Source organism: Prionailurus viverrinus, chromosome B2, assembly GCF_022837055.1.
Source record: "Prionailurus viverrinus isolate Anna chromosome B2, UM_Priviv_1.0, whole genome shotgun sequence".
Lineage (NCBI taxonomy): Eukaryota > Metazoa > Chordata > Mammalia > Carnivora > Felidae > Prionailurus > Prionailurus viverrinus.
In genome coordinates this window covers 80,690,202-80,704,221 of record NC_062565.1, presented here as the reverse complement: position 1 = coordinate 80,704,221, position 14,020 = coordinate 80,690,202, and the positions used below count along the sequence as shown (strand labels likewise).

General features: G+C 38.6%; 1 protein-coding gene across 1 annotated transcript in view; it reads left to right on the top strand.

The window, feature by feature from the left end:
* MDN1 (midasin AAA ATPase 1) overlaps window positions 1-14,020 on the top strand; it is a 173,047-nt gene that overhangs the window by 65,210 nt on the left and 93,817 nt on the right. Inside the window, exons 24-33 of the mRNA XM_047857750.1 lie at window positions 88-266; window positions 870-1,078; window positions 1,244-1,390; window positions 2,910-3,051; window positions 4,424-4,558; window positions 4,640-4,778; window positions 5,380-5,518; window positions 5,782-5,912; window positions 7,879-8,023; window positions 10,528-10,657. Of these exons, the coding sequence (XP_047713706.1) occupies window positions 88-266; window positions 870-1,078; window positions 1,244-1,390; window positions 2,910-3,051; window positions 4,424-4,558; window positions 4,640-4,778; window positions 5,380-5,518; window positions 5,782-5,912; window positions 7,879-8,023; window positions 10,528-10,657 (1,496 nt within the window). The remainder of the gene's footprint in view (window positions 1-87; window positions 267-869; window positions 1,079-1,243; window positions 1,391-2,909; window positions 3,052-4,423; window positions 4,559-4,639; window positions 4,779-5,379; window positions 5,519-5,781; window positions 5,913-7,878; window positions 8,024-10,527; window positions 10,658-14,020) is intronic.

Sequence of the window (14,020 nt, the reverse complement as noted above, 5' to 3'; positions counted from 1 at the left end):
ATTCTGTATTTTTTTTAAAACTACTTGAATTAATTCTGGTTTCTTTCTTTTTTTTCTTAAATTGGCTTATTGTTTCGTGTTTTGAAGAACCTATCCAGTGTTGATTCAGGGAGAGACATCAGTTGGTAAAACAAGCCTGATCCGGTGGCTGGCAGCAGCTACTGGTAACCATTGTGTGCGTATTAACAATCACGAACACACAGATATTCAGGAGTATATTGGTTGTTACACATCTGACTCTTCAGGGAAGCTTGTGTTTAAAGAAGGTAGGATTATTATTTCATTCCATGTGTGTGGATATTCATTCTTTGAAACCCATTTCCCCAGGTAATCTTTATCCTTTCCAATTGGGGTACATGACCTTTGCCATAACAGCTGGTTTTTCTTTTTCTCTGATTTCCCTGGTTAAAGAATGATGGTGAGGGGTCCAGGTTCCTTTGAGCCCCACTGATCTCATCAGTTGTACACAGGACTACTGCCAAGTTTTGTAGAGTGCAGTTGAACTGCTACTTCATTTCCTAGAGACTCAGAACGGGGTGAATGTTGAACAGAGGGGAAGCTGAGAATAGATATGGGAATGTGGTAATTTAAATGAAATTGGACTGCGGGGGGTGGTGGTGGTGGAATAAGTTGAAAATGTGATATTTGTCAGCCTTACCTCCCCTTCTGTGTGAAATAAAAAGGATTACTTTGATTAAAAATTGTGCTTCCTTGATAACTCAGTGTCACAAGTTATCTTGAGGCGTGACTAACTGTAGGGAGTAATTTGTTTTGAAATTTAATGTTCTAGTATTGGTTGATTTGTATATTACATTTTTTTAAAACCTTGGACTAACTTATGTACTAATTCTCAGTGTTTGTTTTTTAAGGTATTCTTATTGATGCTATGAGAAAGGGCTATTGGATTATTTTAGATGAATTAAATTTGGCCCCTACCGATGTGTTAGAGGCACTGAACAGATTACTGGATGATAACCGTGAATTGCTCATCACAGAAACACAAGAAGTTGTTAAAGCTCACCCTCGGTTCATGCTTTTTGCTACCCAAAATCCCCCAGGACTTTATGGAGGCAGAAAGGTATGTAGCATTTGCCCCTTACTCCATTTGTTACCCCATTGAGTAGTAAATCTTCCTTGATATGACTGAAATTTTTTTTTTTTTGCTTCTTTTGAAGGGTTTTTCTTTTTCTGGTGAATAGCAGAGCCTCTGTTTTGGAAACTTTTTTTCTGATGTGTTTCCTAGGTGCTTTCTAGAGCCTTCAGGAATCGGTTTGTGGAGCTGCATTTTGATGAACTGCCTAGTTCTGAGCTGGAGACAATCTTGCATAAGCGCTGCAGTTTGCCACCCTCCTATTGTAGCAAGTTGGTTAAAGTCATGCTGGACCTTCAGGTATTTCACCTATCACTTAGTTTCAAATCGAATGTATTGATTATATTTGATGATCAAAATTTAAAATTTGATAGCCTTCTCCCGTCTGTTAATTTTTTTTTTCTCACAGTACAGATAGTATCTTTTTTTTTTTTTTTTTTTTTTTTTTTTAAATTAAGCCGGCTGTGAGGCTTGTGTTCTTTTTTTTTTTTTTTTTTTTTAATTTTTTTTTTTCAACGTTTATTTATTTTTGGACAGAGAGAGACAGAGCATGAACGGGGGAGGGGCAGAGAGAGAGGGAGACACAGAATCGGAAGCAGGCTCCAGGCTCTGAGCCATCAGCCCAGAGCCCGACGCGGGGCTCGAACTCACGGACCGCAAGATCGTGACCTGGCTGAAGTCAGACGCTTAACCGACTGCGCCACCCAGGCGCCCCCAGATAGTATCTTTAAAATGTGTTCCGTTAATATCCACTTTTTGGTTTTATAAATGAATAATTTAATATCGTGTTAAAAACTTTCTCATAATTGTATGTGATAACAGTTCCCTACTTGTTGATAATGTTGGAACATTTTGTTTAGGTTGGGATTTGGCATTGACAAACTACAGTTTTTGGTTTTAAAAAAATTTTTTTTTTAATGTTTATTTATTTTTGAGACAGAGAGAGACAGAGCATGAACGGGGGAAGGGCAGAGAGAGAGGGAGACACAGAATCGGAAGCAGGCTCCAGGCTCTGAGCCATCAGCCCAGAGCCCGACGCGGGGCTCGAACTCACGGACCGCGAGATCGTGACCTGAGCTGAAGTCGGACGCTTAACCGACTGAGCCACCCAGGCGCCCCCAGTTTTTGTTTTTTAAATGGAGCTAGTCCTTGAATGGACATAACTAAACATACCTTTTTCATGTCTCGGCCTTGTCAACTATGCAAAGCTACACTTTTTTGTTTTTTGTATCCCATTTTAAGGTGTTAGAAGTGTTATCAGAATTAATACACATTGACCTTCTAGAAAGCTAATAATAATTAGCAGTTATACTCCTCTATGTTCCCAAATTATGGGAATAATGTTTGCCACCATTTTGTATTCATAACTTTTTCTGTATGATATAGGAGATGGAATTCCTTTTTTTTTTTTTTTGGTGTTGTGATTTGAAATTCCATTGTTAATATTCTTATGTATGAGTTTGAATATTTATCTTCAAAGGATTACTTTCCATTTACTTAAAAAAAAATTTTTTTTTAATGTTTGTTTTTGAGAGAGAGAGACACAGTATGAGCAGGGGAAGGGCAGAGAGAGAGGGAGACACAGAATCTGAAGTAGGCTCCAGGCTCTGAGCTGTCAGCACAGAGCCCGATGTGGGGCTCAAACCCACAAGACATGAGATCATGACCTGAGCCGAAGTTGGACGCTTAACCGACTGAGCCACCCAGCCGCCCTGGGATGAACCATTTTCATGGGAGCTTATATTTGCTAAAAAATTTTATATAGGTTGTACAGTGTGCTTGCCATCACCCTTTTTCATTTGTTTTGATATTGTAATAGTCCTATCGCAGAAGTTCTTCAGTGTTTGCTGGAAAACAGGGCTTCATCACCCTTCGTGATCTGTTTCGATGGGCTGAAAGATACAGATTGGCTGAACAGACTGAGAAAGAGTATGACTGGCTACAGCATTTAGCCAATGATGGTATGTTTTCAATCGGATGTTCTCAAACCATTTAGTTATGTTAGATATTTAACTTTCTTATTAAAATAAGTTTTTCCCAAATTGTGATCTATATACATATTTTACTAGGTATTCCAGATTTAGTCTTTCTCCCTCAAGAGCAAAGTGCTTTTGAAAATGGTTCTTTTCTGTAGGCATTTGTGTTAATATGTTTGGATTTTTACAGTTTTCTCTTTGGTTTAGGTGCCTCCATGTAGGAGTCAGATAGGGGCACAGTGCCCATAAGACTTGAGGCAAATGGCTGGTGGTGTCTCTGTTGACCATTTATCTACAACTCGGTAACCATGGATAGTGGTGCTTCTGTCTTATACAGAAAGCTGACAGGTTTGGTCAGGTAATATCAGAGTTTTGAGAGGAAGCAGTTATGTCATGAGACTCCTGATTGGTCATTTTGGTTTAATCCATGGGAAGAATTTATGTTTCTCTATATCCTAGGAAAGAAAGCATTTCAGAATCTTCTGATTTGAAAGGTACTAATGAGTCATTAATAGAATCCTTAATAAGGAGAGTACAACTAACCCTTGAGAGTTTTGTTTTGTTTTGTTTTGTTTTCTTTACTGGTAAAGAGTAGATGGATGGAGGAACACATTTTTTAGAAAACTTTAAAAGGAAAACTTTTTAGTCAAGGTATAGCGTACAGTAAAATGAATGCAGTGCTGTATTTTTTCATGTACAAGGAAGATCTATTTTTTTTACATATGTATGTGTCCACGTGAATCATCATCTAGACCAAGGTTTAGAATATTTTTCAGTGCCTCAAAAGATTCCTTCATGGCTCTTGCCAGTCTTAACCTCCCTTGGAGGTAACCACTGCTTTGACATCTATCACCACTGCTTTGATTTTGCCTGTGCTTGAGCTTCAACTCGTGTCATGCAGTATGTACTCCTTAGGCTTGGCTTTTCACTCAGTCTAATGTGAGGTTCAGTCACGCTGCTCTGTGTATCAGGACTTCATTTTTTTTTTCTTATTATTGTAACCCGTTGTACAGGGATACCGTAATATATTTATTCATTCTCTTGTTGATGGATGTTTGGGTTATTTCTCCTTTTTAGCTGTTATGAATTAAACTGCCCTGAACTTTCCTCTATATATCTTTTGGTGCACACATGTTTATTTGTGTTTGGGTCTACCTGGAAGTCCTGTTGCTGGGAGACAAGGCATCCAAATTTGGTTATTTGCAGGAGGTTTTCCCAATTGTCCAGAATAGTTCTTTAGATACCCTCTCCACCTGCAAGCTTATAAGAGTTCCTGTTCTGTATTCTGAACATCCCTTGGTATTATAACTTGACACTTGATGACTTCTTTCTTTCTTTGTTTCTTTCTTTTTTTTAGGTTTTATGCTTCTCGCAGGCCGAGTCAGGAAGCAGGAGGAAATTGATGTGATTCAAGAAGTTATTGAAAAACATTTCAAGAAAAAATTGTGTCCTCAATCCCTTTTCTCCAAAGAAAATGTCTTAAAATTACTGAGTGAGTAGGTCAAAATATCTAGAGAAAATGAATTGAGTTGTACTCTTACTAGAAGCTAAATATTTATTCTGCCTTTTATAGGTAAATTGTCCACTCGGGTATCCATGTTGGAATCTGAGTTCAGCCACATTGTGTGGACTGAGGGCATGCGGAGACTGGCGATGCTGGTAGGAAGGGCGCTGGAATTTGGTGAACCAGTGCTACTGGTTGGGGACACTGGGTAAGTTCCTCTGCTTCTGTGACTGGAACTCATTATGATGGATCAGTTCAGTTCCATGGGAGTACGTGAGTTCTCTCTGAAGGGTTATCAGGAATACAATATTTGTTTTTTTCTTTTCCTTTTCTCCCGTCCTCTTTTTTTTAAAGGGCACGTAAGAGGTCTATTGTTTACTTTTCCTTCAGACTTTTGTGATGGAAAAAAAGGTTTCTTGCATTATTATCATTAGAGCAGTTTTTTTTCTTTGTAATTCTTCTGAATCATGACATTCATTCTATAGACATATACAGAACAGCAGATGAGATACTATCACTTGAAAGTCTGTAAGGATTGGATTTCTCTCCCATCCATTGGTTGTTGTTACTAGAAGTAGGAAAGAATGAAATTCATGCAGTATTTGCTTTTCTAGATAAGGAACGTTGTAGGGTGCGGATGTTTGGGGGAAGGGTACCCTTAGCCCAGGGTGCAGAGGTCCTGGGTTGGCCTGCAGTGTCTGCTCTAGTGAGGCCTTCACCAGGGCTCCCCTCTTTTGCTCACTGGGGTGTTTGTGGGTGTGTGTTTGGAATTTATGGTCCTTACTAATCTGGTGTGTATTTCTTAACAGGTGTGGGAAAACTACTGTCTGTCAGATGTTTGCAGGCTTGGCAAATCAGAAACTATACTCTGTTAACTGCCACTTACACATGGAGACATCGGATTTCCTGGGAGGGCTGCGACCAGTGAGACAAAAGCTAAAGGACAAGGTTTGTCCAGTAATAAATGATGTGTTTGTTCATTTGAAGAACTGCAGTTGGTTCTGTGCATGAATCAGCTGTGGAATTTGTTTATGGTGAGATTTTTGATTTGAGGTTTGATATGTATCTTTAGATTTTCACTTGTCTACAAGAGGCCTTCATGAGCATCCTGTTGTACAGGCTTTCTTCCTTATGTTTAGACCCTTAATTTCTGCAGAATCTTGTGGAGCCATCTGCTCTTTAATTTCACACCCCTCTTTTCCAAATTGTAGGAAGAAATTGATACATCAAGACTTTTTGAGTGGCATGATGGTCCTCTAGTTCTGGCCATGAAGGAGGATGGCTTTTTTCTCTTGGATGAAATCTCACTGGCTGACGACTCTGTTCTGGAAAGACTCAATAGGTATATGTGTAAGAGATTTACCCTGTGTTTGATGTTTGTGATGGTCTGGTTATTTATTTATTTTTTTTAACTAATTTAAAAATTAAAAAATTCCCATCTAGTTAACACAGTGTTATATTAGTTTCAGGTAGGTGTATAATGTAGTGATTCAGTAATCTATATGTTACACAGTGCTCATCGTGATACGTATACTCTTAATCTCCTTCAACTATTTCACCCATCCCCCCAACTACCTCTCCTCTGGTAACCATCAGTTTTTTTCTCTATAGTTAAGAGTCTGTTTCTTGGTTTGTCTCTTTTTTTCTTTGTTTCTTTTCTTAAATTCTACTTAGTGAAATCATTATATTTGTCCTTCTTTGACTTACTTAATTTAGCATTGTACTCTCTGGTTCTATCCATATTGTTGCAAATGGCAGGATTACATTCCTTTTTATGGCTGAATAATATTCCATTGTATATGTACATATACCATGTTTTCTCTAATCATTCATCTATCAGTGGACATTTGGACTGCTTGTCAATTTGGCTGTTGTAAATGATGCTAAAGTAAATATAGAGGTGCATATATCTTTTTGAATTAGTGTTTTCATTTTCTTTGGGTAAATATCCAGTAGTGGAATTACTAGATCATATGGTACTTCAAGTTTTTGAGGTACCTCCATACTGTTTTACTGGTCTGGTTTTTATAGATATTAATTCTTGTGCACAGTAATATTCTCCATAGGTGCATAGTAAATATTTGAAAATAATAATGAGTTACCGTTTTTGTGTTTTGTTTTGACTTTACCACTCAGGGTCCTTTAAGGGGCCTAGTTTTTCTGTTTTGCTGTCAGTAATCAGAAAGATGGCACTGTGGTGTGTTGGGGCTAAAACAAATGAGCCCAAGTTACAACTTTTTTTTTTTAATTTTTTTTATTTTTTATTATTATTTTTTTTGGTGTTTATTTTTCAGAGAGACAGACAGAGTACGAGCAGGGGAGGGGCAGAGAGAGAGAGGGAGACACAGAATCTGAAGTGGGCTCCAGGTTCCGAGCTGTCGGCACAGAGCCCAACATGGGGCTAGAGCTCATGAACCATGAGATCATGACCTGAGCTGAAGTCAGATGCTTGACCGACTGAGCCACCCAGGTGCCCCTACAACTTTTTTAAGGCAAATTTTATGTGACCATTATCTAAATTCTTTGAAAGAACTAGAATCAGAATTCTAAATATTATGGCTGCAAGGCCTCAAAATCTCAGACCAGTGTGAATTTTGATGTAGATCTATATTTCTTTTTTGAAGTTTAATTTGTACACCATAAAATGTATCCATGTTAAATGTGTAATTCAATAGGTTAGTAAATTTACTGAGTTTTGAGACCCCACAACCCAGTTTTATATTTCTACCATCACAGAAGGATGCATCTCTTTGGCCCCTTTACAGTATACTTCTGATGCCATCTCCTGCTCCAGGCAACTTTTTGCAAAATTTACTTTCTGCAAAAAAAGAGAAAAGATTTGTCTTTTCAGCACATTCATATAAATTGATTCTTCTCTCACTTTGCATCTTTTTGAGGTTCATCCATGTTGTAACCTATGTTAGTAGTTTGTTCCTTTTTATTCCTAAGAGTATTCCAGTGTATAGTTATACCTTATTTTTATCTACTCAGCACTTGATGGTATTTGTGTTGTTTCTACTTTTATGAATAATGCTGCCATGAATATTTGCATGGAGTTTTTTTTAATGCATTTTTGTGCATTTTTAAAACAAATGGATAAAAGGAATTTTTTTCTTTCGATCAGAAATATTGTTCCATTACACAGGAATTGGGATAATGAGTCATGTAAAAATTTGTGGTAGGAAATTATTAAAGTGAAAGCTCAGCAGAAGAGATAACTTTTTTCCTTTTTAAAAGAATGTTGAAGACCACAAAATAGAAGACTACATGAACCTTTTCTAATCTTAATTCTCCGATTTTTCTTTTAGTGTCCTTGAAGTGGAAAAGTCCTTGGTATTAGCTGAAAAAGGCAGTGTAGAAGACAAGGATAATGAGGTAGAGCTGTTGACTGCTGGGAAGAAATTCCGTATCTTAGCAACCATGAACCCTGGGGGCGACTTTGGAAAAAAAGAGGTAAAATTGTGTTCCTAAAGCATAATTTTTTTCCAGTTTTTGACCTCAGTTCACTGGTAGCTGTAAATATAATGTAAAAATGCATTTGGAATTTTATATTGGGTAATAATTTAAAGCCTAGAAAGATAGTTTAGAATTATTACAAAAATGAAGTCTGACAAAAACATTTCCTTATTTTTACATCTCATGGTGTGTATGTGTCTGAAATTTCATTGTGTCAGTCGCTTTGCCCAACTCAACTCTTTACATATGTTACCATGACAAATTCTCACAAGAACTTTGCATGAAAGTTATTTTCCTACTTTCATGGATGAGAAAAGATGAAACTGAAATTTAATCTATTTTTTTAAAGTTTATTTTGAGAGAGAGAGCTCACACATGCACAAGAGAGGGTACCAGCAGGAGAGAGGCAGAGAGAGAGAATCCCAAGAAGGCTCCACTCAACACAGAGCCCAACACAGAGCCCAACACGGGCTTAATCTCATGACAGTGAGATCCCGACTTAGCTGATATCTAGAGTCAGACGCTCAACTGACTGAGCCGCCCACTGCTCCGAAACTGAAATTTAATCTTTTTAGTTTAATCTTAAACTCTGCTTCTGGAGTCTCTTTCTTTTTTTAAATTTTTTTTTTTTCAACGTTTATTTATTTTTGGGACAGAGAGAGACAGAGCATGAACGGGGGAAGGGCAGAGAGAGAGGGAGACACAGAATCGGAAACAGGCTCCAGGCTCCGAGCCATCAGCCCAGAGCCTGACGCGGGGCTCGAACTCACGGACCGCGAGATCGTGACCTGGCTAAAGTCGGACGCTCAACCGACTGCGCCACCCAGGCGCCCCTGGAGTCTCCTTTCTTAAACACGAGTGTGGCTTTGAGTGATTTTAGAGTGACAAAAATGTTGCAGCCAGGAACCTCTTCTGGTTTTGCAAGTGGAGCCTATCTGTTCTCTCCAAGGATTTGTGGGTTATGCTTATAGACTATTGGTAAAGGAAAGGGTGGAAAGCAGTTCCTTCTGTTCATGGGGGTAGTGTTAGGATTCAGCCAGGATCCAATACCCTGAACACCATAGCTTTCAGGTTCATGAAGCCTCTCAATAGAGAAGTCTTCCTCTGTGTCGATCCTGGTCTGTTAGAGTTAGGAAAATGGTAATGTGGTGACAGGTCAGGGATGATGAGAACGGAGGTTGATTGTGAATGAAAGTAATTAAAAATCTTGGTAATTTGGTGGATACCCCTGAAATGTGAACATGATGTTTTGGGCTTGATTTTCCTCTGTAGTGTAACAAGAAAGATTATTGCTTTGCCTCTTGAAATGTTCTTAAGAGATGTAATAAAGTATATCACAGCTTCAAACATAATGTGAAAACTGGTTCCTGGGTTGGCTGGGTGGCTCATTCGGCTAAGTGTCCGTCTTTGGCTCAGGTCATGATCTCACAGTTCGTGAGTTCGAGCTCTTTGTTGGGCTCTGTGCTGATAGCTCAGAGCCTGGAACCTGCTTTGGATTCTGTCTCCCTCCCCCTGCCAATTGCACTCTGTCTCTCAAAATTAAATAAACATTAAAAAAAAACAAAACAAAATGGTTCCTTGGCAAATGGAAATCCCGTAGAAAGATCTGATTTTGACATTGTGTGTGTTAGCTTAGGTTAAGATAGTTTAAGTTTTTCTTAGAAAAAGATTGCCAACTTTTACCTAAGGGAAAGCTCTTTTTTGTTTTTGCACACCTAGCAAGCAGAGGTAGAATGCTGAAGACCAGAAGCACTGCTTGTCTAGGATGGCAACAGGGAACACTCACACATTCACTGGGTCTTGGTTGAGCTGCTACTGGGTATAGGCATTGCTCCTGGTCCTGTTGTAGTAGGCCAGATAGATGGATGGAGCTTATCAAGTTATAGGCAAGCAATGATAAACTAATAGTTATGTGCATATGTGGCATTGTAAATGCTTATTAATAGGGGAAGGGTAAGAGGAATCCATTTTGAGAGCAAAGGCCATAAGACTGGAAGAACTAACAATTCTTTGTTATACAAGAGGTAAAATATGTACCTCCTTACTAATTTGACTGTTCCTCTTTGAGCCACTTAGAAGATGTTTTCTCTGACTTCAGACAGCTCTCCCCTTATCGCACAATAGCATTTATTTTCTCTAAAACATTGGTTTTGTAACTGAAGGTAAAGGAATGGCCTTTGCTTAGGGGAAAGTATTCAGGTTTGGGAATCACCCACTGGGGCTAGAATTCAACTTACACCATTTACTCTATAAAACCTTGAAGTTCTGTATGTCTATAAAGAAAGTGATGGGAATATGGTGTTGGGGGGTGTGGTGGAGATTAATGAGATGACATATGGAAGGAGCCAGGACAAAGTAGACCTTTAATAAATTGTACCTACTAGTAGAGATAATAAGAGGAGCATTTGGTATTTGTTAGACTCACAGCTAACATTTCTTCAAAGGATTTGTTCTCTTTCCTCATAAGTATCCATTCATATTGAAATTTTTGTTTCTTGTAGTTGTCTCCTGCCTTAAGAAACAGGTTTACAGAAATATGGTGCCCACAAAGCACAGGTCGTGAAGATTTAATTCAGATTATCAGCCATAACCTTCGTCCAGGATTGTCTCTGGGCAAAGTAGATCATAAAGGTGAGTTTTTTCAGTTGGTACAGGTTGTAATGGTGGTTATGAGGTGGAGGGGATTGTATGTTGGGAATGAGAGGTGTTGTATAGGACATTAGCAGTGTATATATGTTGGCATGTTAAAAGGAGAAGAGGAGATAGAGAAATGGCAACAAATAGATGTAAGAAAATAGGCTATTTGGGGGCGCCCGGATGGGCTCAGTTGGTTGGGCGAGCAACTTCGGCTCGGGTCATGATCTTGCAGTTTGTGAGTTCGAGCCCCGTGTTGGGCTGTGTGCTGACAGCTCAGAGCCTGGAGCCTGCTTCGGCTTCTGTGTCTCCCTCTCTCTCTGCCCCTCCCCTGCTCACACTCTGTGTCTCTCTGTCTCTCAATAATAAATAAACGTTAAAAAAAAATTTTTAAAAACCAGGACATTTGTTATCTTCCACTTAAGTGTCCCTTCTTCATATTGCCTCCTTTACCAAGGTTTTTAAATTCTAGCTTTTTTGTTTTACCTATTGGCTCTCTTTATTTAAAGTATATTTGTTCTTCAGAGATGAGGAAGATTTGGTTTAAATTTTAGTCATTACCACCTTCAGAAAATGTTTATAGACTTTTTTTATGAAAAAAATTTTTTATGTTTATTTATTTTGAATGAGAGAGCACAAGTGGGAGAGGGGCAGAGAGAGAGGGAGAGAAAGAATCCTAAGCAGGCTCTGTGCTGTCAGCAAGGAGCCTGATGTGGGGCTCAATCCCATGAACTGTGAGATCATGACATGAACTGAAATTAAGAGTCAGATGCTTAACCAACTGAGCCACCCAGGTGCCCCAAAAATGCTTATATACTTTTAAACTGCATTTCTTTATCATCGACTAATTTATTATTAACTTTATTTAAAAATTTCATTATAAAAATTTTCAAACATAAGAAAATCAAAAAATAATATTAAAAAACTTCTGTATACCTAAAACCTAGATTTAGCTATTTTTAAGATATCTGGTAAGGGTCAAAACGTTTATTATAAAGTTCTTTAGCCTAAATTGCTTCGATGTATATATGCCTATATTTTTTTAAATGCTTATTTATTTGTTTTGAGAGAGAGAGAGGGAGGGAGAGCGGGTGCGTGTGCTGTGGGAGGGACAGAGAGAATTCCAAGCAGGCTCCTCAGTGTCATCATAGAGCCTGACCCAGGGCTCAAAGTCATGAACCATGAAATCATTACCTGAGCTGAAATCAAGAGTAGGGTGCTTAACCGATGGAGCCACCCAGGTGCCCCTACATGCATGTCTTTTTATTGAGGTATAATCAACATGTAACATCATATCAGTTTTAGGTACACCACATGATTTGATATTTGTAGCTATTGTGAAACGATTATAATATGTCCACTTAACATTTATCATGAGATGTGTGTTTGTGTATTGAATGGCTAAATTTAGAATCCAGTTCTGGGGCGCCTGGGTGGCTCAGTTGGTTAAGTGTTGACTTCGGCTCAGGTCATGATCTCGCAGTTCGTGAGTTCAAGCCCCGTATTGGGCTCTGTGCTCACAGCTTGGAGCCTGGAGCCTGCTTTGGATTCTGTGTCTCCCTCTCTCTCTGCCCCTCCCCTGTTCATGCTCTGTCTCTCTCTCTCTCAAAAATAAATAAACGTTAAAAAAAAAAAAAAAGGATTTAACAAACTGTGCAGTATAGGGGCGCCTGGGTGACTCAGTGATTAAGCATTCAACTCTTGATTTTGGCTCAGGTCATGATCTCACTGTTTGTGAGGTCGAGCCCTGCATCAGGCTCCATGCTGGCAGTGCAGAGCCTACTTGGGATTCTTTCTCCCTTTTTCTCTGCCCCTCCCCTTCTCCATGCGCTCTCTCATTCTCTCTCTCAAAAATAAATAAATAAACTTTTTAAAAAAGGGCAGAAAACTGTGCAGGATAAAATGGGAAACTAGAGGGGTGCCTGGGTGGCTCAGTCTGTTAAGCGTTCACCTTCGGCTCAGGTCATGATCTCATGTTTGTGGGTTTGAGCCCTGCGCTGAGCTCTGTGCTGACAGCTCAGAGCCTGGAGCCTGTTTCAGATTCTCTGTCTCCCTGTCTCTCTGCTCCTCACTTGCTCATGCTCTGTCTTGTCTCTCAAAAATAATGTTAAATTTATAAAATGGGAAACTAAGTAAAGATTTTATTTCCAGGTTTTCTTTTCTTTTTTTTTTTTTTTTTTAGTGTTTATTTATTTTTGAGACAGAGACAGAGCATGAACGGGGGAGGGGCAGAGAGAGAGGGAGACACAGAATCTGAAATGGGCTCCAGGCTCTGAGCTGTCAGCACAGAGCCCGACGCGGGGCTCGAACTCTCGGACTGTGAGATCATGACCTGAGCCGAAGTCGGACGCCCAACCGACTGAACCACCCAGGCGCCCCTCCAGGTTTTCTTTATAAAGATACATAAGATTTAATGGATCTAATATTTCAACTAATTATGAATTCTGAATTGAATTCTGACCCTGCTGAGAATACTCAAGATATACTTACTGCATTATCTAAATAAAAATATAAATATCCCTGAGTTCTACTTACTTTCTGTAGGACTTTTGTTCACAAGTTATAGTGGTAATTTTATCTATACATCCACAGTATGAACTAAGCAGAAAAGATTCCATTAAGTCAGTGTTTTGTTTTGTTTTTTTAATGACCTCTGAAGGGCATGTGGGCTTTTCTCAGTCTCACACTCTTATGACAGTACATCTAAAGATACTGTGTTTTCGTTAAAATGACATTTTTTAGAATTATTTCCTTGAGTTGTATTTCTAAAAGTGGAAATAAGGAAATTCATAGTTCTCATTGGTTATGGCCAGGTTGCTCTCCAGAAGGATGGTCCCATTCATAATTCTACCAGCAGCTTAGTAAATGTGCATGCTTGGGATAGTTCAACATGGAGTTTTCTTTTTTTCTAAATATAATGAAATCCATTGTTTTATCCTTGTTACTTTAATGAGTAAGCTAAAATTTCATTTTCTTTATTAGTGATGAGCATTTTCTATGATACATTTTTTTTAAATGCCAATCATTTTATTTTTATTTTATTTTTATTTTATTTTATTTTATTTTTTAAAGTAATCTCTATGCCCAGTGTGGGGCTCAAACTCATGACCCCGCATGAGCATGCGAGATCAAAAGTCGCATGCTCAACTGAGCCAACCTAGTCATTTTACACATTAGCATTTATTATTACATATTTTTTGCATGGGTTTCTATATTTGGTTACCTTTTAATATTTGTTATAAAAAAATCCCTATATGAACCCATCTACCTTAGCTGATGAACTTCTGTTCAATAGTGATGGTTTAATTCCCCTCTAACAATGGATCAGATTGTTAATTACGTCTTGTAAACATTTGTGGT